Source organism: Elaeis guineensis, chromosome 5, assembly GCF_000442705.2.
Source record: "Elaeis guineensis isolate ETL-2024a chromosome 5, EG11, whole genome shotgun sequence".
Classification (NCBI taxonomy): domain Eukaryota; kingdom Viridiplantae; phylum Streptophyta; class Magnoliopsida; order Arecales; family Arecaceae; genus Elaeis; species Elaeis guineensis.
In genome coordinates, this window is record NC_025997.2 from 45,069,936 (window position 1) to 45,097,636 (window position 27,701).

The 27,701-nt window shown below is 40.9% G+C and overlaps 1 protein-coding gene across 2 annotated transcripts in view; it reads right to left on the minus strand.

Moving 5' to 3' along the window:
* Positions 1-469: 469 nt before the first annotated feature.
* The window catches only part of LOC105033279 (ABC transporter C family member 2), an 83,265-nt gene continuing 56,033 nt past the window's right edge, over positions 470-27,701 (minus strand). For both annotated transcript variants that reach the window (XM_010908014.4, XM_010908015.3), the window contains exons 24-29: positions 9,286-10,042; positions 8,179-8,300; positions 7,304-7,549; positions 5,346-5,447; positions 1,253-1,574; positions 470-834 (exon numbers count right to left, since the gene is read on the minus strand). In XM_010908014.4, the coding sequence (XP_010906316.1) occupies positions 737-834; positions 1,253-1,574; positions 5,346-5,447; positions 7,304-7,549; positions 8,179-8,300; positions 9,286-10,042 (1,647 nt within the window). In that variant the 3' untranslated portion in view covers positions 470-736. The remainder of the gene's footprint in view (positions 835-1,252; positions 1,575-5,345; positions 5,448-7,303; positions 7,550-8,178; positions 8,301-9,285; positions 10,043-27,701) is intronic.

Consider the following 27,701-nt stretch of genomic DNA (forward strand, 5'->3'; position numbering starts at 1 on the left):
ATTAATCAGAATGGAATGTTTATTACGTTTCTTCTTACTTCCCCTCCATACCATTGGAGCTTCTAGCTAGTGAAATGAACCTCTTAACATTGTTGCCTTAGTGTTAAAAATTGAATCAAGAACTTCATTCCAACAATCATGATGATAGTTGGAATTTGACAATTACAATGGTGAGAAGCATAGCTATGACATTAGAAGCTCCAATTGTCCAAGAGTAAGGAGAAATCAGAAGCAATGCAATAAATAGTGGTATATTAAAGGAAAGCTGAGATCCTGTTTTAAAAACATTTATCTTTATATGCAATTGAGCTATAAAGAAAGGGGCTACACGCAGTCCAGATAATAATAATAATAATAACTTTTATAAAATATATCATATTTTCCGATAGCAATCTCTGGATCTTTGTCCTGACAACGCTTTCCGCGAATCATTAAGAGACAAAGCATTATCACCTTCTAGGGAACGAGATCACTACCAAACTAGTTCTTGCACATGCATTGTCTATCTGCTATTGTCACAGCTACAACTGGCATTTCCCGACAGTCACGATTGAGAGCCGAGAGCGACCACTACCAAAATTTAGTCAAGTGTACATTTTATCAAGCATTTTTTTTTTTTCGTTTCAAAATATGCCTGTATGAACTTGTCAGACACCAGCAGGAAAAACGGCCTATAGCACTACAAATTTTCCGATGTTTTCAATATTCAAATTGGAAATCTGGTTGGTCGCACATCCTACATCTCCAAATGGTCCCAATCAAGTTGTCTGTCCTCAAAAGTATCTTCTGGTTGTTGAAGCCGGTTACGAGCCAATCTGCTCATCACTGCAAGACCTGAAAGTAACAAACATCGCATGAAAAATGCCAGTAACTGTAGTATCTAACATGTATCACAATCCACCAAGTGGACCGGTTAATGTTTCGCTTCAATTAGTAATATATATAGTGCGTCTGAAAGGATGGTTCAAACATGATTGACATGTATCCCACAGATGCTGCAAACTTTAACAGAAATGTTGCAGTCCTCTATGAATTTCCACATGAAACCTACTTGTGTGAGCTTACATGAATATTCATGCACACGGACATACTTAAAAGTAATCTACACATCAACCAGACCTGGTATCAGGTCTAATGGAGTGATGTTGAATATAATGCAGGCTTACAGATAAGTCATAAAAAAATGGGCTGCTATTTAGATCTGGTTCATGCAAATGTCTCCCTAACAAGTGCAGTAATTGAGAAAATTTACCTTCAACCATTTTGTAGAGAGATGACCACCATCTTTCTTTAGGGATCTCGTAGTGATCCAATGTCTCTTCAATTTCGTTATTATGCTTCCCTTCCAAAACACTCTGGAGTGTGACAACAGCTTCTCTTGTTCTCCTAAGTATGCTGTTCTCATCATCAGTCTGTAGTTGTTGAAGGTCATTTTGTGAAGATGTGAGGCTGACCGCAAGTGCAAATTGTGCTGCAGCTGCCCAGCGGGAAGAAGCCAACCATCTCCTTAGACCTTCCTGCTTCTGGGTATCCTCCCTCCTCGATCTGTTCTCAGCATCCGCAAATACTAAACTCTGTTGATTTTTTTTCCAATGAAGAGAATAGATACAGATTAGAATATGCAATAAATAAGCAAAACAATTGAAAATATGAAGGCAGAAACCTTACAATAAATGCTTCATTAACATAGATACAGAAGATAATAATGAAAATTACCAAACTCAGTTAATTATAATTTCTCAGGCATTAGAATACATGCTAACAGTTATTTAAATATATGATAAAATCAAAATGGTTCAGTGGCATCAAATAAGAGAATAAGTAAAGTCAGCCCTGCTTGCTCTCTCCATCTCTCTGTGTATGTGCATGCACGTGCTCACGGAAGAGCATGCATGCGTGCTGTGTCATGTGTGTGTTGGAGAGAGACATCTTAACAAGGTGAAAGCGGGCAAGTTGTTTACTTTTAGTCTTAAAAGGTACCATTCTAATAATATCTTTTTTAAGAATTTGCCTTTAGTTGTAACAACTACATAAAAGTTGGAACATGACACCAAGAAAGCACCAAATGCCTAATAGCAATAATGGAGACCTAGCCCCTCAAAGGAATCACCTAAGCCCAAACTTTAATGAGACTAGGCTGCACATCTCGTTCAATGTCGATGTGCATGAGACTTTTTTAGTGTTGTTTGGGATGGGGGTTCATGTTCAATGGTGGTATGTGTTTCTTTTTTTCGTTAATCTGTCAAGTTATTGGTCTAAAGGTAACATTAATAAGAGGAAAAAGTCCATTAAAGATAAGTCCAACAAGATTTATGCCAGAATATTGTGATAAGTAAAATTGCTTCAGGTGAATAGGAAAAACCCGTGTATTACACAAGCAGACATGTTATGCATTATGTGTATGTGATCAGAGAATGGAGATAGCATGCATGAATCTTGTTGATGATGAGAACTAGTGGACCAAATGCTAACCAGACACCTGAATGATTGAAAGAGTGGATCAGAAATCCAGATATCATGAGTAGATATCCTTCAACAAGATAACTAGTACAAGATGAGATAAGGTATGTATCTGTTATGGTAGTTTGCCATTGTAAGAAGTTCAACAACCATCTTCGTGAGCTTAAGTAGAGTTTTTGGACAATTATGTCATAGCTAATCAGTTTTACAGTTTTCACTAAATGGCATTTTAATGAGGTTGCAAAAATGACAGTGCTCATTATCAAAATTGCATTCTATTATCTAACTTTTTCTAGTATAAGCCTAGAATAATTTGTATACATAAAAATATTTGTTATTTGCCTTACTCGGCACACTAAATTTCTCGAATGTGATATTTTACACAAATAAGAAGAATTTGATACAAAACAGAGTTACTTCAAACTGTCTCCAGGAAACCATCATTTCATGCTAAAAACTGCAAAGCCTAGGGTTGTGAGTTTCGAAACATTATGAACTTTCAGATGTCCTTCTAATGCTGGATACAATGCCTAAAAAATGACAAATGGCCATATGAAGGACTTAGAATAGCTGTTTAGGAGTACTTTCTGACCTACCCTTCCAGCTCTACTATTCTGGTGCATTGTTTCAGTAGGTTACATGATACAGCCAAAGCTGTTGGAACCTAGGAAATATTTCAGACCTTGCATGAGCTTCAACTGGAATCAGATGAAACCCAATAAATACAACAGGGCCTTGGTTCATATGGAAGAATCTAGAAAAGCTATTAGAATTAGAATTTTAAGGGAAGATGTAATGAGATTTTTCTTCACTTTTTAGGTTGTGCTTTCTGATAAGTAGCTAATTACTCCATCCTCCAAAATGGAGATAATAATGCTCAATAAAAGGGGATTTTTAAGTTGGAAGAAAATGTTATAGATTTACTTTATCTTCCTCTTCCTCTCTTTGCTCTCTAACTTCAATATTTTTAATTTGGAAGAGGATGTTATTTAAGTTGGAATATGTTGTTTAGTGTTATTCTTCTTCTTTGCTTTTCATATTTCCCTCCAACGCTGCCAGCATAACCAAGCCAGCTGACTGCACAAATCTTTCAATGATCAGTCATCAGATTCAGAGTAGTCATGATACCAGCAAAATTGGCCATTGGAGTAATTAAAAAGGGATACTGTGAATGGCAGATTCCTACTTCTTAACATCTAGACTCTCATGCCCTTTAATAGCTATTTCCCTTTTGTTTCACTTTCCAGGATGCATCAAAACTGTTACCAGATCTGACAGATTTTTTGGCTAAAATCAGTGCAAATGGCCCTAATAGCCACCTCTTTCTCTCATTACAATCCCCATGAATAAATTTCCCAGTTATCTTCAACCATAGGAAGTCCAGATATCCTGTTATTTCACTCCTTTTCTCACTTCTATCCTTGCTGTCCCAAAGAAGCGCAAGTTCATATGATTTAATCGTTCAAGCAATGCCTCCTTTTCACCTATAACATTAAACTGCAGTTTTAGAGACCACATTATTATTTGGATATAGGTCAGAAGTACAACAATGGCTTAATGTTAATAAAGTTGAATAATAGGAAAATACCTATAAACATGATAAAATATGGGGGACTTAATATAGACCTGTAATAATTTTATGACATCATTTACTGCAAATAATGATGAATTCTCAATTTGGTATGTTGCTATTATTATAAAAAGTTTTACTCATTAAAATTTATACATCGATCGTCAATTTAATAACAACATTTGAAGTTAAGAGTATAAATATAAAATTTTGGAAAATAGCTAACAAAACACACCAAGTTATAAACTATGAGATGTATGATGTAGGTACTTTTTTATGCTTAATATAAATCAAGTATTCTTAACAAAGCATGCTTAAGGAAAAGAAATACATTTCATCCAACACACTTGGAACGAGCATAACTAGTATTTATTTTCCAGCTTCTTATTTCATTTTTCGTAGAGAATTGAACACTTCTAAATTGCCAAATTTTCAAACTTTGGTTACGCATAATGGATCATACGTACATGCGCACATGCAAACACAGACATACATGCATTGCATATGCATATGTAAATGTATGTGTATAAGTAACCTACAACAATAGACAGATTTCAATTTGTTATGAAGTCACTCCTTAGAATCCAAATAATCGAACTAGTCAGTGGAAATCAATAATCTGTACCTCTGCAGTTTAATTTAGGGTTTGGAATTAACGGGTCTGTGAATAAACAAATGAAACAAACAATTTTTGTAGCATGCAGGTCAGCCATGCTATGTTATTTGGAGAACAAACAGTAACAAGGGATCCTCCACCCACATTTTTTGACAAAAACATTTCTTTTCTATTTCATTACTGAAGGGGCATCACCGTGTAATGTAACCAAAATTTTATTTTATTTTCTTCCTTCAATCTATATTTTGAGTAAGAACAGATATAAAAAGGGGGCCCAGTGCACAAGGCTCCCTTCATTGTGACGCCTGGGGAGGGTCAGAGTATGCAGCCTTACCCCAGCATGCCGAGAGGGTATTTTCATGTTTCAAGCCCATGATTTCCAGTTCACATTGTAGCAAACTTACCATCGCACTATGGCACCATCGTGAATAAGAACAGATGTGAACTAGTAAAATGAAAGAAATCAAAAAAAATAAATAAATAAACAAACAAAAGAAAACTATAATTTAAGGCAAAAATTATTATGTTAGAAAGGAGTAAGAAAGAAGATTAGTCTCCTAAGCTGCTACTTAAATCATATATCTAGTAAATCATGGAAAATTAGGTATAAAACCATGTATGGAGAAGATATCAGTATCCAAAAATATCATTTTTCAGAAAATAATAAAGGAATATAAAGGAAATGCATTCTGATGGTACCCGTAAATATTGAGCATTGGCAGCTCCAGTACTTTGAACCATCTTGGAGAAAGCACTATTCTCATTTAATAGAAGTCTCTCTGGAGTGTCAAATTCCGATACCTGCAGAAATAGTCAATGAATATGGAAAAATATGCCAAATCATAATCTTTAAAAAATTTTACTCTTGAGTAAACAAAACCAGACTCATGAAAACTCATGCACCAAACAAGGAAACTCATTTACATGTTAACAAGCAAATATAGTTACAGACCTACAGGTTTCATACACATAATAGGCAAGCACAATGAGTACACAAAACAACGCATTCTATTGGGAAAGTTATCAAGCAGATCTGACCTGATGACATTCAGCATTTTAATGTGTATTCTTGAAATTTGATTGCATGTGGCTTCATTATTTCCTCATAAGGACAGAATTCATAGTTAACTATTTAGCATTTTTTAACAAGTGACTAAAAGAAAAGGGCATCCAGTGCCAAACGCTCCAAGCAAACAGTCAAATGTACCCAGCCTTAACCCTTCATACAGCAATGCTCTTTCCGTGTTTCAAACCCATGACACCCAGGTCACAATTAAGCAACCTTACCATTGCACCATGGCCTGCCCTCTTATCACAAACAACTTGTTCAAACAAATAATCGCTTCACATACTTGCCAACAAGATAATAGATAAAAAAACAAGTTTGTGTATCAAATTTTCACAATTTTGTAAGTGGAAGCTTTAAGGCGTATGATTTTTCCTGAAAAACAATCAGCAATATTAGGACTTGATATTCATGTTGCTTAGTACGTACAGATGATGTATCACCTTTGGACACCAGTTAGAACCATAGACTGTCATTGGATGACCAAACCAGTTCTTAAGAAGAAAGGTTGTTCCAGAAAAGCATGGACATGAAAATACTAAGGTTAAAATATAATAAAACAAGCTATGATATGGTCAAACAGCATGGTGTCATGGATATAGGAATTCTGATTTGCACAAAAACGCCTACCCAAACTTTTCATTAAGAAACACAAAAGTGGGATTTTCGATGCTCCAAGTTTAAAATAACCAGACAAAATAACAGGTGTACACATCAACATACATGAATATGCATGTAGTATATATAGAATCATGAGAGCATTCTGATGCCACGAGACGACATAGTTCATGCTACAAACACATCAGACATTACAACATAGATTTGCATGTCCAATAAGTCAACCACAAGGGTTAAAGTCAAGTACATTAGAGAAAGGTTGAGAATTGCACTCATGGAGAATTAATACATTCATACCGTCCAAGATGGTATGTGCAGGTGCAATGATGAAAGGCGGCCCTCATTAGGAGAACAATTTGAAGCAGTTTCAAGGATAAAAAAATGTGAAGAGAGGGCCTCATATGAATGAACTCATGAGGAAGGATTTGGAAAAGCTAACAATGTCAAAGTATGCGCTGGTGGAATAAATGGTGAAGAAGAATCTACATAGCCAACCTCAAAGAGTTGGGCATTAATCCGTCTGGTATGGCTGACATAATCCAAATAAAGCAATAATGCCCTTTGTACAAGATTCTGTGTGTGTGCGCGTGCATGCATGTGTGTATGTTTGGTGTCTAGACAGCATATACTTACACATCTCCCACATGGCTTAGACCTAGCTTTCTAAGCCTGAGGTGTCTATAAGCCCACCAACTCCATTGTTTGCCAAAAAATAAATGTCAACCCCTGGTCTACCAAAGTATCCAAGTCTCAGTTTATATAGACGCTACAGAGCATCGCAAAAAGAGTTATAAAGTCAATTTTGTAGTCCTAAACGAGGAAACTACTCAAAAGCATGTTAAATTGCCCCAAGCACACAATATAAACATATGCAACTAATATGTCCAACCCAAAAGAAAGAGAACTTGGATGGAGACATGCCGTTACTACAGCTAAATGATTACATAGCAAAAAACTGTAATTTAAGTAATACCTGACCGGCATTAAGGAGTAGAAGACGGTCGCAATCAATGATAGTATTCAAACGGTGTGCTATGATGAGCATTGTACAAGACTTGAATTCCTCTCTGATTGTCTTTTGGATAAGTGCATCAGTTCTAACATCCACAGCTGCTGTTGCTTCATCGAGAACAAGAATTTTTGATCTCCGCAGCAATGCACGAGCAAGACTTAGCAGTTGCCTTTGTCCGACGCTAAAATTTTCCCCTGCCTCAGAAACCTTGGGAAATTGGAAGGTCCAAGAATTAAGTCAATACCTTATTTACAATTAACTTGATGAACAAAGAAGAAACTCAATTATCTGTATCAATGCATATTAAGCATGTCAATCTATCTTTAAAGATATAATTGACTAAAACAAATAGACTTCAGAAAGAGCCTAATTACTTAATCACCAACAAAAAAGAAAAAAATATTATAATTAGCAAATGAATGTATTCTGCATTTTTTTTATCGTCCAATAGGCACCAGCAGAATAAAATCAAAACAATATAATTCAAATATTTACATGTTAAACCAATAAAGGTTCTGACATCATTAAATATTGTATGTTGTCCTTATATTGTAAAAATATACATTTTGCTTTATGATTCCACAACTTCATATAATAAATAGCTTAGTGAACAATTGAAAGCTTTTTTTGCTTTCTTTTTATGCCAAAATTTCCACATCACATCAACAAAAAAAATTGCAATATTCATGCCACATAAAGATGTGCATTACCATATCGGACATAATTTATGAAAAGATGTGAAGGAAAAAGAAAGAGGGATAATGAAGCCAACGCAAATGTATGTTATTCAACCAGATAAAAGACTGCTAAAACAACAAAAGCTGGCATTTCAATACCTCCGCATCAAGCCCCAGTGGATTCCTCCGGATGACATCTTTTAAATGTGCCCTCTCCAAGGCCTCCCAAAGATCTGCATCATTGTGCTCACTGAAAGGATCCAGATTAAATCGCACAGTTCCTGGAAACATATGTGGGCAACAGAATGAAAATTTGGAAAGGTAGGCCTAAAGAATACAATAAGGAACACTGATGGAACTCAAGTGTTCCCCATTTGTTCTTTAAAAAATGGGTTAACTTTGCATCTGACCGTCTAGCAAACTAGAGGTGACAGGAACTTAAGAATCGGCAGCATCATCCAGAGCAATTTACCCATAACTTCCAACAGCTATTATAAAAGTGTACTTTTAGGTTGACATAAACAACTATCTTATGTTTTTTCATAGTGACTGATGATCCAAATAGCCAATCATATCCAAAAACAAAAATCATTAGGCTATTTAAGTCAACAGGCTTGGAATATCAAAAACCCAAAGTGATCTGCCATATGAACAATTCAGTAATCTTTCCTTGAAAAAACATTTCTACAGTGTGCAGTCTGTAGAAATGGGGGGAACAAAATATTATTTTCCTATAATTTTGCATATGTAATTTAGAAATACATGAGTTTCTGTGTCCCAGCAGTTAAAATAGATGTTGTGCTCTGGATATATGAGATAATAGTGGAAACATCTTGGTTTTATTAATCCAAAAATGCAGATAAAAAAACCAACTTGGAAGAACTAACCAGCCTCACTTTAACTTCACAATCACCTAAGAACTTTCATAGCGATAGTTAAGTTTAACAACACAAAGACAAATCAAGTAACCTAACATATCTGTGATGTTTAGAAGAAACAAGGTATCACTACTCTCACAGGATATCCAGAACTTTTCTTATTCTATGCAAATAGAGCATATCAGAAACTATATGTTCTGTAGAAGAAGTCAAAATCATATGTAAAAGTCTCCCAAATAAAAAGGTAGACATAGCTAGACAAGACAATGATGCACTGGTTCTTTCAGTATGAAAAATAATGTTCAGAACTTTCCTATTACAACATCTTAACAAGAAGTGCTATTTGTCTTCAACTCGATATGCTATATGGATACTGGAAATAACATACCTGAAAATAGAACAGGCACCTGCGGTATTATCCCTAGGACTTTCCGCAAATCCCAAAGACCAAATTTTGAAACATCACAATCATCAACGAATATTTTTCCTCCTTCCAACTCCACCATCCGAAACAAGGCATTAATCATGCTAGACTTTCCAGCCCCAGTCCTACCAACTATTCCAACCTTCTCACTTGCTTCAATCGTGAATGATATGCCATGAAGGACAGGAGGAAGTTCTGGGCGGTACCGAAGAACGACATCTTGAAATTTTATAGTTCCAGATGATGGCCAACCCGGAGGTGGTCTATTGTTTTCAATAATAGTAGGAGCTTCAGAAGGCAATTCTATATATGTTCCAACTCGCTCGACGGCATTTAAACTATTTTCAGCAAGACTTGCAAGTCGCAGAACAGCAGTCAGTAGGTTGGTAATATTCAAAGCATAAGTAAGGAGCAGACCCATTGTTGATGCAAAAGCCTTCTGATTTTCTGCACGTTGGTTTTGCATAACAGCAAAGGTTGCTGTAAACCAGATCATGATGCCTCCCAGTGTTTCTAAACGAATGGCAAGCCATCGGTTTGCGCTCATATTCACAAGAGTAAATCTAACATTGTTGTCCATTGATTTACCATTAATGTTGGCCATTCTATCATATGCTTTATATGCACGGATAGTTGAAAGACCATTCAATGCTTCTCCAAATTGGGCATAGACAGGAGATCTGGTTATGGAATCCAAACGCTTAACTTCACGGGCAGTACTCTGCAAAAGCAAAACCACCACTGTCAACTTCTAGAAACAAAGTAAACTGCAACTATGTAGAATTGACCAAATTGGCTACGTCTGGCGATTAAACATTTACATGAGATGTCAAAGTAGTCAGTATGCAATAGAACTATTCTATCTTCCTGTATAAAGGTTCTAAATACCAGTGGGACAACAGGGTGGCCCACCATCGCTAAGTGTCAGGATGGGGCATCTTCCAAAATATTGGGGCAGGACAAGTGGGGAAATAGACCAAGATGGGATGGGCCAATTCACCATCCCGAATGTTGGGATAAAGGGCAGGCACCTTCCCCAGTGTGGGCACAGGGTGAACCAGGAAATGGACCAGGATGGAATGAGGGCATTCACCATCCCGAATGTTGGGATAAAAGGTCATCTTGCATCAATGCATTCCATGGAAAAACAGGGATGGTCCTCTCCCATGGTAATGCCTGTAGAATACTGTAATTTGAGGCTGGTTACCGCCATGATATAAACCAATATACAAAGTCATCAAAATAACAAATTAACAATCAATATTAACTGTCTTTACAAAACATAAGAAGTAAGGACTAAGTAAAATAAACATAAACTGAAAAATGTAGACAAGAGTAAACACCCACTAGTGATTAGTGATCTGAATTCCCAATACTAAGCTTTGCTGTGGCATATGTAAGAAGATTGCCTTCTACTTGGGCTCCACATTGAAAGATAAAGGTCTATCTCAGTACACATCCATTCTATGTGATGCATCATGCAAATCATAAGGTGGTAAAGTTTTTGAATTTGCCCAAATTTTTAGTTGGAGATTTCAAGAAGCCCAAGATAAAATAAATCCAAATGTTTTTACATTAATAAAATCATTCAACTGTTGCAAGTAGACTGAAGGATTCATAGCACAAAGTACTATAATTTCAGATTCCATAAAGTTCAAGACTGGGAATATGCAGAAACTAAACCTTTTATTTTTTTTATTAATCACCACACTCAACTGTTGCAAGGAGACCAAAGGATTCATATGGTAAAGTACCTTTCTTATGATCATTATGCTTTCTAAACTCTTAAAACAATATATGACAGGTAATAAACATTTTCTGTTAATATTGTGAGTCAGTCCCACTAGACATATGATATTCTTCGCACCAAATAGAACACCAAGCTCACAAGTGGAGCGCAATTAGGTTCATGACATGATAGGTCAACTCCCTCCGCTGACCAAGGGGCCCCTATCATCGACTAATTTGTTAGAGAACCACAATTTGCAGCTCCATTGCCTCCATAAATTCACAAATTCTAGAAAAAGCAGGTTGGTTCTCATTCAAACAATGAGTTTTCCTACCAAATAGAGAGAAATTTCTGGTACTTTATGTGTAGGAATGATGAAAAATACCAGATAAAATGATAAACCTCCATTCCAAGGAAGGGTTAAAAGGAGAGGATAGTTGGCACTCGGTAAGAATAAACCACACAGCAAGTCCACACTCTACTATAAGGAGTTGCTTATGACGGACAACAACAACATGCAAAAGGGAGCTCGCGCTCTCTCACTTCCTAGCTAATGTTGTTAAAGGTGTTACAGGTACTCACCTACATGCTCAGGCAACGTAAGAAAGCCCTGGAATGCCTCAAAAATCCCTAGGCAATGCAAGTTTAATAAGACAACACTCAAGCACTTGAGTTGAGACAAAGCAAGAGGCATTCGTACAAGTGCCTCTGCAATGTCTAGCATTATTTTTCCTATCTTGTTTTCTTTTAGAACTTTGTTAGTTTAAGGGTTATTTGAGTCTTATCAATGAAGGACTACTTTTGGATGTCCAATGATTACTTTGTTATATTATGTGTTGTTTAGAAACATCAAACTTGTTTTGGAAAGTGTATTTCATTATCATGTTTGAATTTTAAAGCCAATTTAGTGTCCAATGGTTTATTTTTGACTGTTGCTTGACAACATGTCATGGGAAAGGATATTTCAACCTAGCATTTTTGAAGGAGGTGAAACATGATATTTAATGTTGAAGGCAGTTATATGCTGAAATATGCTTTGGTAACATAGAGATCTCACTCAAAATGTCAACTAATATGTTGCAATAACATTGATCCTTTTGAATTGCTCTTGTGAAGTATGCGTCACAATAAGGCAAAGTGAATGCTACAAGCCACCTGAGTGATTTTTTTCAGTGAGATTTTTGAGTTACCAAAGCATTGCTATTATGATTTAAGGAATGGAAACTTGAGCAATTGACCCTATAATGTTTGTATTGTTAACATTTATTTCCAATGCATTTATTGAACTTTCACTGATTATCATCTTGCCTTCTTCATATGAGGGCCTTTTTGGCACCTAGCACCTTAGGCAATATAGTGGTCCTATCTCCTTACAGGCATCTTTTGCTTTTGACAACATTGTTCCTAGCATCAATGGCACCCATCTAGTCATGAAGTGGACTTGTCCACCATACCCACATTTAATGGCTACATCTTTATCATGCCAAGATCATGCTCTGCTAAATTATGCTCCCCACTATTTCAAGCGAGCATGTTGACCACATGTTCACGTCTTGTTGCTTGGATCTCCTTCAAGTCCATTTAATTATTGACATGCAGCCCATGCCCTTCACCACATATTGAGCAACACATCAAAGTTCACTGTCTCGATACTGGAAGTCATACCGGTACCATTCTATTACAATACCGATATGCGTTACAGTATGAAACAATGAGGCATACCGAGTGTCGGTACACTATGATATTGCATACCGGTGCGATATGGTATGCCCAGTACGGCAAACCTTGCAACACATCATTTATTTTTAAGATAAAAATATATGATTGAGGAGGTTTGAGTATAGGCGGATACAACTTCACAAGGGTGGGTGCATGATCCACCAATGTTTGTCCAGGTTTCTAATGACAGAACTACCATCATGCAACTTGGTGCAATACATATCGACTCAAATCCTTAATTTTGTTTCAAATAACAATATAATGATAAAGTAAGATTAAGCGACCTTGTCCACTTGCGACAAGGCTATAAATAATTCCCCCCAATGATTTGATAACTGAAATGAACCAAATACTCTAATACAGATAATTCAATAGCTGATAGCTTATTTAGTTGGGATTGACCATAATATGGCCCACATCCAAATCCATAAACCAATGAATAATTCAGAATGACTAATTTGCATAAATACATGGATATGTTTTATGTTTATGTATTAAATGAAATTTCACAAATGTCAACCATATTAGCACTTTGTATGATAATCTTCATACATATTATCTTTTAACTTTAGATATGTTAAGAACAAAACATAGAATCATAATGAATATCATAATGAGTTGTCAAGATCATGACTACTATGGTAAGCATGATCTCAAAGATTTCAAGATCAGAATATCACGGTTATTATGGTCAGAATACCATAATAGCATGATCAGAATATCATTGCTATTATGGTCAGAATATCATGGCTATTATGGTCAGAATATCATAGCTATTATGGTCATAAATATTATGGCTATTATGGTAGTGATTACTATAGAGATTTTAGGATCAAATTTATCATACTTATTTGATTATTGACACAATTGTATAGCTTCCATATGTGTTTGGATACAATTGTAAAGCTACCATAGCAGCTATTCCCTTTTAGTCTATTTAAAGAGTTGTATTCATGAAAATGAAAATGAAAAATACAAAATCATCTTTTCCATTAACATGGCATCAAAGCCAAAACCCTAACCAAAGCAAGCAGCCGCCACCCCCTTTCTCTGTCCAGCCACCATCTTCTTTCCACCTCCCATCATCTCCTAACTCTTTCGGCCCCTGCCGACCACCAGATCTACCCCAGAATCAGATCTGCAGATTTGTCATACCACCATCCAGATCTGTCCTTTTACAGCCTACTACTTGTGTCTTTATGTGTTTACTAGTTTGTGCCTTTCAGTGCAGATTTCTTCCAATGATTGTAGAGTTTGTTTTAATGGGATGTAGGTTGTATGATAATAACCTATAGATTAGAAGTCTCTAATAGGGATGATTGGGCTGATCCCAGGTTATTTGTGGTAGCATGATGCAAGTTGTGGAGGTGTGAGGGTGTAGTTTGTTGTGGTATTGTTTAGTGAAGTGGTGTCCTCACACCAGAAATTAATTGATATGATGCTAGCTAGTGATGGATCCAATTTTGTGGAATGACGTTTTCTTATCAAGGTCAATGTTGGAGGACTTGGCAAGAAAGAACACCTTATTGAGTTATGTCTCGAGGAAAAAAAGGAAGCCAAACTATGGTTGGCTGAAGATAAGAGACTATTTTCTCAGATTGTCAATTGCATTGACAGAAAGATGGCTCTCTCAATGCAGCATATTATTATGGTGAAAGAGTTATAGGAGTTATTGCATCAGTGTTTTTCTGGGACTAGAAATATGAGAAGGTTATATAGTTTGACTCAAAAGGTGAGTCGTCCAAGTCAGAATGAGCGAAGTATCATGGAGTATTACTATGAGTATAAATGAGACACGGAAGATTTTTGTACGGCAATGCCGATCTCCACTGATGTAGCTATGATGGAGCAGCATGAGAGACTTTGTATTTGGTTGGTTGTCTGGATTGGATACAGAGTACGAGGTGATTCGATCACAGTTGTTGGCCAACAAGGATGTAGATTCCTTGTTCAATGTTGTCACTACTGTACTTAGCGCAGTCTGGGAGAGTACCTTAGGTGCTAAGGACATGTCTAATAAATCTGCCCTTGTATCTCAGAATAATGGTGGTGGTGGTGGATATAGAGGGAGAGATGGAGGACGTGGAGGTAGAGGACGACGTAAAGGTAGAAGATACGGTGGTTGCGGGAGCCAGAGGGTGTGCTATAACTGTGGAGAACCAGGACATTCTCATCATCAGTGTCCTAAACCTCCACAGGCACAGTAGATGCAGCCTCAGTATCAGGCATCTAGATTTACTCATGCTGTATCACATCCTATTGATTTAGCTACTCATCACCCAGAGGGTCGCACCGTAGTCATGTCTGATGAGGAGTTTGCAAGGTACACTCAGTTTCAGCAATCTCAACAGTCGACATCCTCCTCTAAAGCTACTCTAGTCAATACAGATAACCCCATCGCCTACCTTTCATCCTCATCCCAATACTGGGTCATTGACTCAGATGCCACCGACCACATGACAGATGATCAAGGTATCTTATCCCATTATAAATAGTCTGATGAGTGCTTTAATGTAACACTAGCAGATGGATCCACTACCAAAGTCTTAGGTAGTAGAGATACATCCATTACCTCTTCGCTACCCTTGTCTTCTGTATTATATCTTCCTAAATTTTTTTTTAACTTGATGTCTGTTAGCCAAATCACTAAAGTCTTAAATTGTTGTGTTATATTTTTTCCTAGCTACTATTTGTTTCAGGATCTATCGACTCGGAAGATCCTTGGTAAGGGAAGCGAGTCAAATGGGTTGTATCTGCTGGATGAGGTTGCTACTACTATCCCATCTGGTATTGCATCTACCGTCAGGTCTGATATCTCTCCATTCCAACTTCATTGTCGTCATGGTCATCCATCCCTAGAAGTCTTGAAAAAAATGTCCTGAGTTAAGTTCAGTACTAGTTTGTCTTGTGAGTCGTGTGAGTTTGCTAAACACCATCGGGTGTCATATCCTCCAAGAGTGAATAAACGAGCCTTGTCTCCTTTTGATCTTGTTCACTCTGATATCTGGGATCCATATCCTATTACTTTCAAGTCTGGCTTTCGATATTTTGTAACTTTTATTGATGATTATTCAAAAAGTACTTGATTATATCTAATGAAATCTCGATCTAAGTTGTTTTATACTTTCTCTACTTTTTGTTTCGAGGTTCGTACTCAGTATAATTACAATGTTCATATTCTTCATAGTGATAATGCTAAGAAATATTTTTCTGACCAATTTAACACCTATATGACACAGAATGGTATTATTCATGAAACATCATGTGTTGTTACCCCTCAATAAAATGGAATAGCTGAGAGGAAGAACCGTCATCTTATAGAAGTTGCTAGAACCTTAATGTTTCAAATGAGAGTACTTAAAATGTTTTGGACAGATGCAGTTCATACGGCTACATTTCTTATAAACCGCATGCCGTCCTCTGTTCTTAAAGGTCGTGCAACTTATACAGTTTCGTTCTCCACTCGATCATTGTTTTTCATTCCTTCAAGACATTTGGCTGCACTTATTTTATACAGGATATGAGATCCCAGGTTAGCAAGTTTGACCCTCGATCACTAAAGTGTCTTTTTTGGGTACTCCCATACACAAAAAGGATACCGGTGTTATTTTTCTGTGTTAGATCGATATCTTGTGTATCGAGATCTCACCTTCTTTGAATCGTGTCCCTTTTTTGCTAGTCCCTCTCCTTCTACTTCTGAGATGAATTCTATGGAGGCCTTTCTAATCTACACAGTCAATTATCTCACTCCTACAGCTTCATCTGATCCACCTCGTCCTCCCATTACTTATGTCGACACCCGCTGTGATAAACCTCCCCATTCAGTTGTTGCAAATCCTCAACCAACAGATCCACCAGTGGCTATCTCATCCCTACCGGCTTCCACATCGTCTGATTCTAATCTTGATCTACCTATTGCTCTCAAGAAAGATAAATGCAATTGTACCCATCCTATTTCATCCTTTGTTTCCTATAACCATTTATCACAGTCAACCCGCTCCTTTGTTATCTCTTTTGATTCTATGACTACTCCTAAGACATTAGATGAGGCGTTGTCACACAATGGCTGGAGGACAGCTATAGAGGAAGAAATGTCGGCTCTTGAGGTTAATGGCACTTGGGACCTGATTTCTCTCGCATCAAGTAAGCGTACTATTGGGTGTAAGTGGGTATATGTGGTGAAGATGAAGGCTGATGGTTCTGTTGATAGATTGAAAACTCGTTTAGTAGCTAAAAGATATGCCCAGACTTATGGTGTGGATTATACTGATACTGTCTCTCCTGTGACTAAGATGACATCTATTCGCATATTTATTTCCTTAGCTGCAACTTATTGTCGGCCTTTGTATCATTTAGATGTCAAGAATGCATTTTTTCATGATGATTTGCAGCAAGAAGTGTATATGGAGCAACCCCCTGAGTTTGTTGCTCAGGAGGAGTATGGTAAGGTGTGCAAATTAAAAAAATCATTATATGGATTGAAGTAGTCTCCCAGAGCTTGATTTGGTAGATTCAGTAATGTGATGATAAAGTTGGGCATGAAGAGAAGTTCATGTGATCATACTATTTTTTCAAAATATACTAACAGTGGTTGCATTTTGTTGATTGTGTATGTTGATGATATTATGATTACAGAGGGCGACGCACAGGATATTTCTTCACGAAAGGAGTTTCTTCAAGCAAATTTTCAAACAAAAGATTTGGAACAACTGAAATACTTCCTTTGGATTGAACTAGCTTACTCAAAGAAAGGCATATTTCTTTCTCAAAGAAAGTATGTTCCAAATTTTTTGACAGATAGGATCTAAATGTCAAACTTGTAGTAGATGAGGGGGAGATGTTTACTGAACCAGAGAAATACAGAAGACTTGAAAAACTCAAATACCTCACAATCACTCGACCAGACATTGCATTTTCTGTGTATTGAGTCAGTTCATGACAGCACCCACTATTGTACATTGGAATGCCTTAATCCGTATAGTGAGATACTTGAAAGGAACCCCAGGAAAGGATATTGTGTATAGAGATCATGGTGGTATACAGATTGAGTTCACTAATGCTGATTGGGCAGGTTCGTCTAATTATAGAAAGTCTACAACAGGATACTGTGTATTTATGGGAAGAAATTTAATATCTTGGAAGAGTAAGAAGTAAAATATAGTCTCTTGATCAAGTGCAGAATCAGAATATCGGATCATGACACAGACAACATGTGAATTGATGTGGATTCGACATCTTCTAGAAGAGATTGATCTTATAGATTCTTCTCCTATGAAGCTGTTGTGTGATCATCAGGCAGCTATGCATATTACATCAAATCCAGTGTTTCATGAGAGGACGAAGCACATCGAAGTTGATTGTCACTTTGTGAGGGAGAAGATTCAGCAAAAGCTCATTTCCACCAGTTACACACTCAGAGGATCAACTGATCGATTTGTTTACAAAGAGTCTTACCCGAACTAGGATTGATTACATTTGACAAGCTGGGCATGATTAATATCTATGCTCCAACTTGAGGAAAAGTGTTAAGAATAAAATATAGAATCATGGTGAATATCATAATGAGTTGTCAAGATCATGACTACTATAGTAAGTATGATCTCAAAAATTCCAAGATCAAAATATCATGATTATTATGGTCAGAATATCATGACAATTCTCAAAGATTCCAAGATCAGAATATCATGGCTATTATGGTCAGAATATCATAGCTATTATGGTCATAAATATCTTGGCTATTATGGTAGTGATTACTATAGAGATTCCAGGATCAATTTACCATACTTATTTGATTATTAGACATAATTGTATAGTTTCCATATGTTTGGATACAATTGTAAAGCTACCATAATAGCTATTCCCTTTTAGTTTATTTAAAGAGTTGTATTCATGAAGATGAAAATGAGAAATACAAAATTATCTTTTCCATTAACAAGATATAAACCTACGTCACATGATTTTTGGTACAGGTGTTGGGTGTGCTTACGTGCATAGATTTCAAATCCATCCTATTTACAAATCTTAGGATTAAGAGACTAGTAACAAGTCGAGAAGATAGTGAAGTGCCCAAGCATTTTTACGCCTATTGTCTTCATTCTTCGCTAAAAAATCCCACAAAAGTCAAAAAAAACCATGATTTCGAAAGTCAAAGACAAGATCTAACCCTATTTTAAGGTATTCTCCCTCTCCCCTTCTTTATTTCTTCCTTGTTTTTTCTTTTTAGGCAGAATTGGGAAGGCCATGTCAAAATTTTTTATTTTGGTAAGATTTCATGATATATTGTAAATCTGTAGATGATATACATAATGACATTAAAATCATTAATTTTTATTAAATTTATAATTTTTAAATTAAAAATATATTTTCATGAAATAGAAAAAATATTTTTCTAAATTTTTGATATTTAAAATTATTTTTAATTTAAAAATTATTAAAAATATATAATTAATATAAAAAATATGAAAAATTAATACCATCTATAGACAATTCAAAAGTATTTTTTGAAGTAGAAAACATACTTTTCATCATAGTAAAATTTTATCATTTTTAAATAATTAATAAACTAACATGTGCTCAACAAACCTGCAATAATGGATCTATCAAGGAATGATTTGAAGCATGACATGTAAGATTCACTATCTTAGTATTGGATCTTGTACCAGTACCATGCTATTACGATGTCGATATGCCGTCTGATATGACATGACCAAGCATAGCGAGTGTTGGTACCTATGAGACTGCGCATAAGTTTGGTACCAATATAGTATGGTGTGCCTAGTACCATACAATACCAACCGATACGACAGATCTTGATGACATTGGTTGGGATTATGGGTAGATGCTCTTGGATTGGCACCACTAGATATATCATTGGTGCAACATAGAGTTTAAGAGATAAGGATTAACCAAGTTGAAGCAGCATCTAGTTGGCGGTTATCTCGATGTATCCATGTGCTGAAAATAGCCACAAAAGATTCGACAACTAATAAAGAAGCACTTTGCTAATTTCAGATTAACAAAGAGGGTTGCCCAAAACAGGGTAGAGGTGGATCGTCAAGCACTAGGGCGATCTTTCTATCACTCCAAAGAGTTAGAGACCTCCATTGTAGGTGATGAGGCACAGATCCAGCTACTTTCTAGATGATCCTGCATAACCAAAGACAATGGATGAGGTGGCCAAGCGCCCTCACAATACCAATCAAACTCTGATTTTGGGACCGACAGGGTAGATCCAAAGTTCAAAAGGATTTCCTCAGTTAGGAAGGCTATTAGTAGAGGCAGTGGTCGTATTGCAAATATGCTAGGGACTTTTGGCAACAAGAAGTCTTCCATAGACACTCTATCAAGAGCAATATCTATGATCTAGATCCACATGTTTTCACTAGCAAGGATTCGAGTAGCCGAAAATTGACACCATGCTGAAGAAAGGTAAGAAGGATATGTGGTGAGTTATTGCATCCTAATTCCACTTCAGCCACATCCAAGCAAATATTGCAAATAACACAATATAAGTCTACCATTTCCTCCATACAGGCTATCAGTCCAAGTGTGAATCCTCCAAAACCGAAGAATATCTATAATAAGCTCCTTGACCACAATAAAGAGCTACGGAAGTAGATCGACTCATACCAAAGTATGTGGCCCACATATACACTAATGGTAATGTGTGATGGCTGGATCAGTCCTAATAGGTGGAGCATCATCAACTTCTTAACATACTATGATATGAAGACTTTCCTTTAGAAGTCAATTCATGTTTCAAATTAGATACATGACGCCACATACATTCTCAGATTGATGGAGGTGATTGACCAGATAGGAGAGGAGAATGTTGTGCGGGTCTTCACTAATAACGAGCTACCATATAAGGCCATCGAAGAGACCTTGATGGAGCGACGACCACATTTTCTAGACCTAATGCGCTGCATAATGTACTGACCTCATGTTAGTGGAGATTAGGAAGATTCGTAGGATGCAACAAACAATGAAGATAGTCCAGTTAATCACTAGATTTATTTATAACTATACATGAGTCCTATAATTGATGAGGATAAGGTTCGCCGACTCGAAACCGAACCCCGTGCCAATTGACGGTATGGATCGGTATGACCATGTACTAGACCATATCATATCCAAACGACACGAAAACCAAAGCAGAGAAAAGGGAGAACCGAAGAGGAAAAGAGAGAGGGGAGAGGGAGAGGAAAGGAAGGGAGGCTGGTGAAGATGCCGATGGTGGCCACCAAAGGGCCACCAAGACCTCCGGAGCTCCGCCCTCTATAAGAGAAGAATAGAGAGAGGAAAGAAGGGGAGGGAGAGGAGCGAACAAAGAGGAAGGCGGCAGGGAGGCCACCAGAGGGCTATCGAGACCTCCAGACGGCAAAAATTGACCCCACGATGAAATAAGGGCGATCTACCCCCTGTTTCATAATTTTTTTTATTTTGGACTTCACTGTGAAGCCGAAAAATAAAAAAACTCATGCAACATGGGTGAGTCGTCCTTATTTCAACCCCATAGACACCGTGGGATCGATTTTCGTCATTTGAGGGCCTCGATGGTCCTCCGATGGCCTCTCCGCTGCCTTCCCCTCCATCCGCTCCTCTTCTCCCCCTCTCTCCATCTCTCTCTATTCTTCTCTCACAGAGGAGAGAAGAGCCCCAGAGGCCTCGATAGACCACCGCTGGCCATCGCCAGCCTTTTCCTCTCCCCTCTCTCGCTTCCTCTCTTTTCGTCTTCCTCGCTCTATTTTTGCTGGCATTTTGAACCAATGCCCAAACCGCACCAACAAGCGCCAATACGATTTGGCATGCCTCGAACCGTCCTGTTTTGAATGAGGAAATAAACAGGAGGAGATCTTAAGACCATCCCACAGTTTGCTACTAACTACATTGCACTTGATAGCCTTTGTTGGGTATAAAATACCCTCCAGCCGAAGTTCGTGATGGGAGTGACCCTCCGGGGACCCAACTGACTCTCGACCTCCAACAACATCTCTTCCAACCTCCTGGGTGGCCAAGCCTCCGCCACACTCCCAAGTTTTGCCGACGGACAGGACCCCGCCAGCATCGACCGGATTCTTCGCGACATCCGGACTCCTACGGGAGCCGGACCTCGCCCATGACTTCATCCGCAGGCTCCTCCCGGGCTCCTACGGGAGCCGGACTCCGTCCACGACTCCAGCTGCAGGTAAACTTCGTCCGGACTCCTACGGGAGCCGAACTCCGCCCACGACTCCAGCTGCAGGTAAACTTCGTCCGGACTCCTATAGGAGCCGGACTTCGTCCCTGACTCTAATTGCAGGTAAACTTCGTCCGGACTCCCACGGGAGCCGGACCTCGCCCATGACTTCACCCGCAGGCTCCTCCCGGGCTCCTACGGGAGCCGGACTCCGCCCACGACTCCAGCTGCAGGTAAACTTCGTCCGGACTCCTACGGGAGCCGGACTCCACCCACGACCCCAGCTGCAGGTAAACTTCGTCCGGACTCCTACGGGAGCCAGACTTCGTCCCTGACTCTAATTGCAGGTAAACTTCGTCCGGACTCCTACGGGAGCCGGACCACGCCCATGACTTCACCCGCAGGCTCCTCCCGGGCTCTTACGGGAGTCGGACTCCGCCCACGACTCCAGCTGCAGGTAAACTTCGTCCGGACTCCTACAGGAGCCAGACTTCGTTCCGGACTCCAATTGCAGGTAGACTTCGTCCGGGCTCCTACGGGAGCCGGACTTCACTACCAATTCCAATTTGCAGGTAGACTTCGCCCGAACTCCTACGGGAGCCAGACCTCGTCTCCAGCCCCAGCTGTGGGAAGACTCCGTCCGGGCTCCTGTGGGGGCCAGACTTCATCCCCGACTTCAACTGAAAGAAGACTCCGTTCGGGCTCCTGCGAGAACCGGACTCCAGGCTCCTCTCAGACGGATAGTTAGCCACCTCTCTCCAGCTACAGACTTCAACCGAACTTCAGCCGACAAGTCTAGACTCCTCGGCAGGCCGTAGTAACGGCCGCGATTCTGCTCCACTCCCTTCGACGAATCCTACGCGGCTCCATTACTCCCTACGGCGGATCCTACACGGCTCCATTACTCCCTACGGCGGATCCTATGCGGCTCCATTACTCCCGGGCAGGCCGCAGTAACGGCCACAGTACTGCTCCACTTCCTGCGATGGATACCGCGCGATTCTTCCACCCCCTGGCAAGTCGCGACAACGGACGCCGCTCCACTCCCTGCGGCAGACTCCACGTGGCGCGCTTCGATGATAGCCACGGGTCTATTCCACTACTCTTCGCAACAAACTCCGCCTGATCCTGGGCAGCCCACGACCAGACGGTTACAGATGTCGCTATCAGCTTACAGCCCCCTACGCCTATAAAAGGGGACCCCAGATACATTATTCTATAAGCTCTCGTTTTTACCTAAAAACTCTGCTAAAATTTTTGTTCGAGCACTCCATTCTTGTTGAGGCAGAGAACTGACTTGAGCGTCGGAGGGTCTTGCCGGAGCAACCCCACCTCCGGTTTAGACTTCTTTTGCAGGTCCCGGCGGCGACAGCGACTCCCTCGACTCCAGCTTCTCCGACGCAAGCGGATTTTTGCACCAACAGGATTGGCGCTAGAGGAAGGGGTTGAACCTTCGCAGTACCCTTGTTCTTAAAGGAGCGCTCAACGGAACCGCCTCTGGTCATCTTCTCCGACATCCGCTCCTTCCCCCCACTGGATCCGCGCCCGATGTCTTCTCGCGAAGCGTCCACAAGGCGACCCACGGCCCCCGCGGCCATGTCTCGAGTCCCGATCTCGTCTCTGGTTTCCCAGGCCCCACGTCCTCCGGCAATGGTCGCCAGCATGGAGCGGTCGGACGATCAGTCTCCGACGGATTTCGCCAACACCATCTCAGGAGGATCCCGGCAACAAGCAACCGACGCACTGGCCGTACTCCCCAAGCGACAAAAGATTGAGGAGTCCATAACCTTTACTGAAGAAGACGCTCAGGGAGTTCAATTCCCTCACAACGACGCGGTTGTAGTTTCCTTGAATATAGCAAATTACGACGTCCGCCGCGTCCTTGTCGACAATGGAAGTTCGGCCGACATTTTGTTCTACGACGCTTTTTCAAGAATGTCCATCCTTGACGGCCATTTGAGGCCGATTAGCTCACCTCTGGTAGGGTTTACTAGTGACGCTGTTCCGACGGAGGGAATAATAACTTTGGCTGTGGCCGCAAGTCGATATCCAAGGCAATCCAGGACTGGTGAATTTCCTGGTGGTAAAGACACCGTCAGCCTACAACGCAATCCTCGGCCGACCCGGCCTCAATGCTCTCCGAGCCATCGTATCAACCTACCATTTGAAGTTGAAATTCTCCACCAATCAGGGGATCGGAGAAGTCCGAGGGGACCAAGCCCTGGCCAGACACTGCTACAACATAGCTTTGCGAAGAAGCGACCAATCTGACCCCTGTCCGGTCGATGGACTGGATGCTTGCGACGACCTCACTGAAGAGAGACGTTCCAATTGAAGATCTGGTACCGATCCCTTTGAACGACGGGAACGTGGAGCATGTAGCGATGATTGGCTCCAACCTGGGGGAAGAGGTGCGGACGCGTCTCATCGATTTTCTCCGAAAGAATGCGGACGTTTTCGCTTGGGTTCCAGCAGACATGCCGGGGATTGACACGGAAGTCATGGAGCACCGCCTGGCCGTCGATCCAAAGCATCGACTGACGAAAGAAAAAATCCGAGGTCACGCACCAGAGAGGCAGAAGGCGATAGCCGAGGAAGTGGACAAGCTCCTTAAAGCCGGGTTCATTAGGGAAGTCAATTATCCTGATTGGATTTCCAACGTCGTCTTAGTCAAAAAAGCAAACGGCAAGTGGAGGATGTGTATAGACTTCAAAAAGTTGAATAAGGCCTGCCCAAAGGACAGCTACTCCCTTCCCAGAATCGATAACTGGTGGACGCGACCTCGGGCCATGAGCTCCTCATCTTCATGGATGCATTCTCCGGCTATAATCAAATCAGGATGGCATCAGAAGACGAAGAAAAGACCGCTTTCATTACTAACCGTGGCCTTTACTGTTACAGGGTCATGCCTTTCGGCCTCAAAAATGCAGGCGCAACCTACCAGCGGTTGGTGAACAAAATCTTCAAGAAGCAAATCGGCCGCAATATGGAGGTCTACGTGGACGACATGCTCGTAAAAAGCAAATCCTCCGTGGACCATGTCGCCGACCTCGAAGAGACCTTCGGCGCTCTCCGAAAATATAAAATGAAGTTGAACCCGACTAAATGCGCTTTCGGAGTAACCTCGGGAAAGTTCCTGGGCTTCATGGTATCGGGGTGCGGGATTGAGGCCAATCCAGAAAAAATTCGCGCCATCCAGGAGATGGCCGCCCCAAAGTCGATAAAAGAGGTTCAGCGCCTTACAGGGAGGGTGGCGGCCCTGAATCGCTTCGTCGCAAGATCGGCCGAACGGTGCTTGCCCTTCTTTCAAACCCTCAAGCAGCCAAAGAACTTCTGTTGGACCTTTGAGTGCCAACAGACGTTCGAAGAACTAAAGAGCTACCTCGGCTCACCCCCGCTGTTGGCGAAGCCGGAGCCCGGGGAGGAACTGCTTTTATACCTAGCGGTCTCTCCCATGGCTCTCGCGGCAGTCCTCGTCAAAGAAGAAGCGAAAGTCCAACGGCCGATCTACTACGTCAGTCGCGCGCTGAGAGACGCCGAGACCAGGTATACTAAATTAGAAAAACTGATTTACGCTTTGTTGATTGCAGCCCGGAGGCTCCGACCCTACTTTCAAGGGCACACCGTAACACTGCTCACCGACCAGCCGATCAAGGCGGTTTTGCACCGGACGGACACCTCCGGGAGGATGGCAAAATAGGAGATCGAGCTCACAGAATTCGACATCAACTATCGATCCAGGCCAGCAGTGAAGGCTCAAATATTGGCAGATTTCGTAGTGGAGTGTACTATCCCAGAAGAGGCCGAACTTGAACTAGGCGAAGGGGACGGCCTGAAACCCCGACCGAACTCCCCCAAAGAAGAAGCGGATCCTCCTGATCGCTCTTGGGCCCTCTATGTGGATGGGTCTTCCAACATGTCAGGCGCAGGTGCAGGCCTAATCTTGATCAGTCCGGAGAGAATCGTCACGGAGTACGCTTTACGTTTTGGGTTCCCCGCAACGAATAACGGAGCGGAGTATGAAGCTCTGATTGCGGGACTGAGGATCGCCAAAGAGCTGGGAGTTGATCGACTCCGGATCCACAGCGACTCTCAACTAGTGGTGGGACAAGTCAACGAAAATTACGAAGTGCGGGAGGACAGCATGGCTAAATACCTTGAAAGGGTAAAGGAGCTCGTTCCCGCCTTCGACAGCTTCAACATCAGACAGATTGCGAGGCTGGAAAATACCAAGGCTGACCTTCTCTCCAAGCTGGCAACGCTGGCTCCAGTCGAATTACCCAAAGGTGTTCTCTTTGAAGTACTCAAGTGCCCGAGTACGGAAGAATCACAGCCCGTTATGGAAATTGACCGCGAGCCCAGCTAGATCGACCCACTGATAACATATCTCAGAGACGGGGTTCTCCCCCAGGATGCGAAAGAAGCTCGGAAGCTCCGAAATCAAGCCTCCCGATACATCCTTTATGAGGGCAAATTGTACAAGAGATCATACTCTTTGCCCCTCTTAAAATGTCTCCGACCTTCAGAAGCTGACTACGCCTTGTGGGAGGTGCATGAAGGAATCTGTGGAAACCATTTGGGGGCTAGATCTTTATCCCACAAGTTGCTCCGCCAAGGATATTACTGGCCGACAATGCATCAGGATTCGATTGAATATGTCAGAAAGTGTGATCGATGCCAGAGATATGCCAATATCCAGAGACAGCCCGCCACCGAGCTTACACCCTTGAGTGCCCCATGGCCTTTTGCACAGTGGGGGATGGACATCCTTAGCCCCTTTCCCATGACGTCGGGGCAAAAGAAGTTCCTCCTTGTAGCGATCGACTACTTCACCAAATGGGTTGAAGCCGAACTACTAGCAAAAATCACAGAAGCAAAAGTGCAAGATTTCGTCTGAAAGTCGATCGTATGCAGGTTCGGTCTGCCTAGGACCCTAATCACTGATAATGGGCGGCAATTCGCGGGAGCAAGATTCGCCGAATTCTGTGAAGATCTAAACATCTCCCACAACTTCACATCAGTAGCCCATCCTCAGGCGAACGGCGAAGCTGAGGTGACTAATAGAACCCTTCTGCAGGGGATTAAGACAAGGCTCGAAAAGGCAAAGGGAACTTGGGCGGACGAACTTTATCATGTGCTATGGGCGTATCGAACTACTCAAAGACTGCCCATAGGGGAGACTCCCTTTGCTTTAGCCTTCGGTACGGAGGCCGTCATCCCAATTAAGCTTAAACTCCCGTCGGCACGAGTCGTGGCATTCGACGAACATCAAAATTCGCAAGGTCTTAAAGCCAACCTCGACCTGCTGGAAGAAAGACGGGAGATAGCTCAGGTTCGAATGGCAGCCTACAGACAGAAAGTCGCTCGCTATTACAACTCCCGGGTCAGGAACAAAGTCTTTAGAGCAAGAGATCTAGTGCTTCGACGAGCCGCTGTCTCGCAACCTCAGGATCAAGGGAAACTCGCCCCGAACTGGGAAGGCCCGTATGAGGTCAAGGAAGTAGTCCGGCCCGGAACTTATTATCTTAAGGAGCTCGGAGGAGCCGACCTCCCGCGACCATGGAGCTCGGAGAACTTACGGATGTACTACCAATAACTTCATTTTAATTAAAAGTTATATATCTATATGTCTTTGGCACTATCCTACATTTACAGGACAATCCAAACGAATTGTATCAGAAACCTCATCTCGACAAAGTCGAAGACCCGGTTCCCTTTAGACCGGATGGGGGGAGAGGCCCTGCAATGCCCATA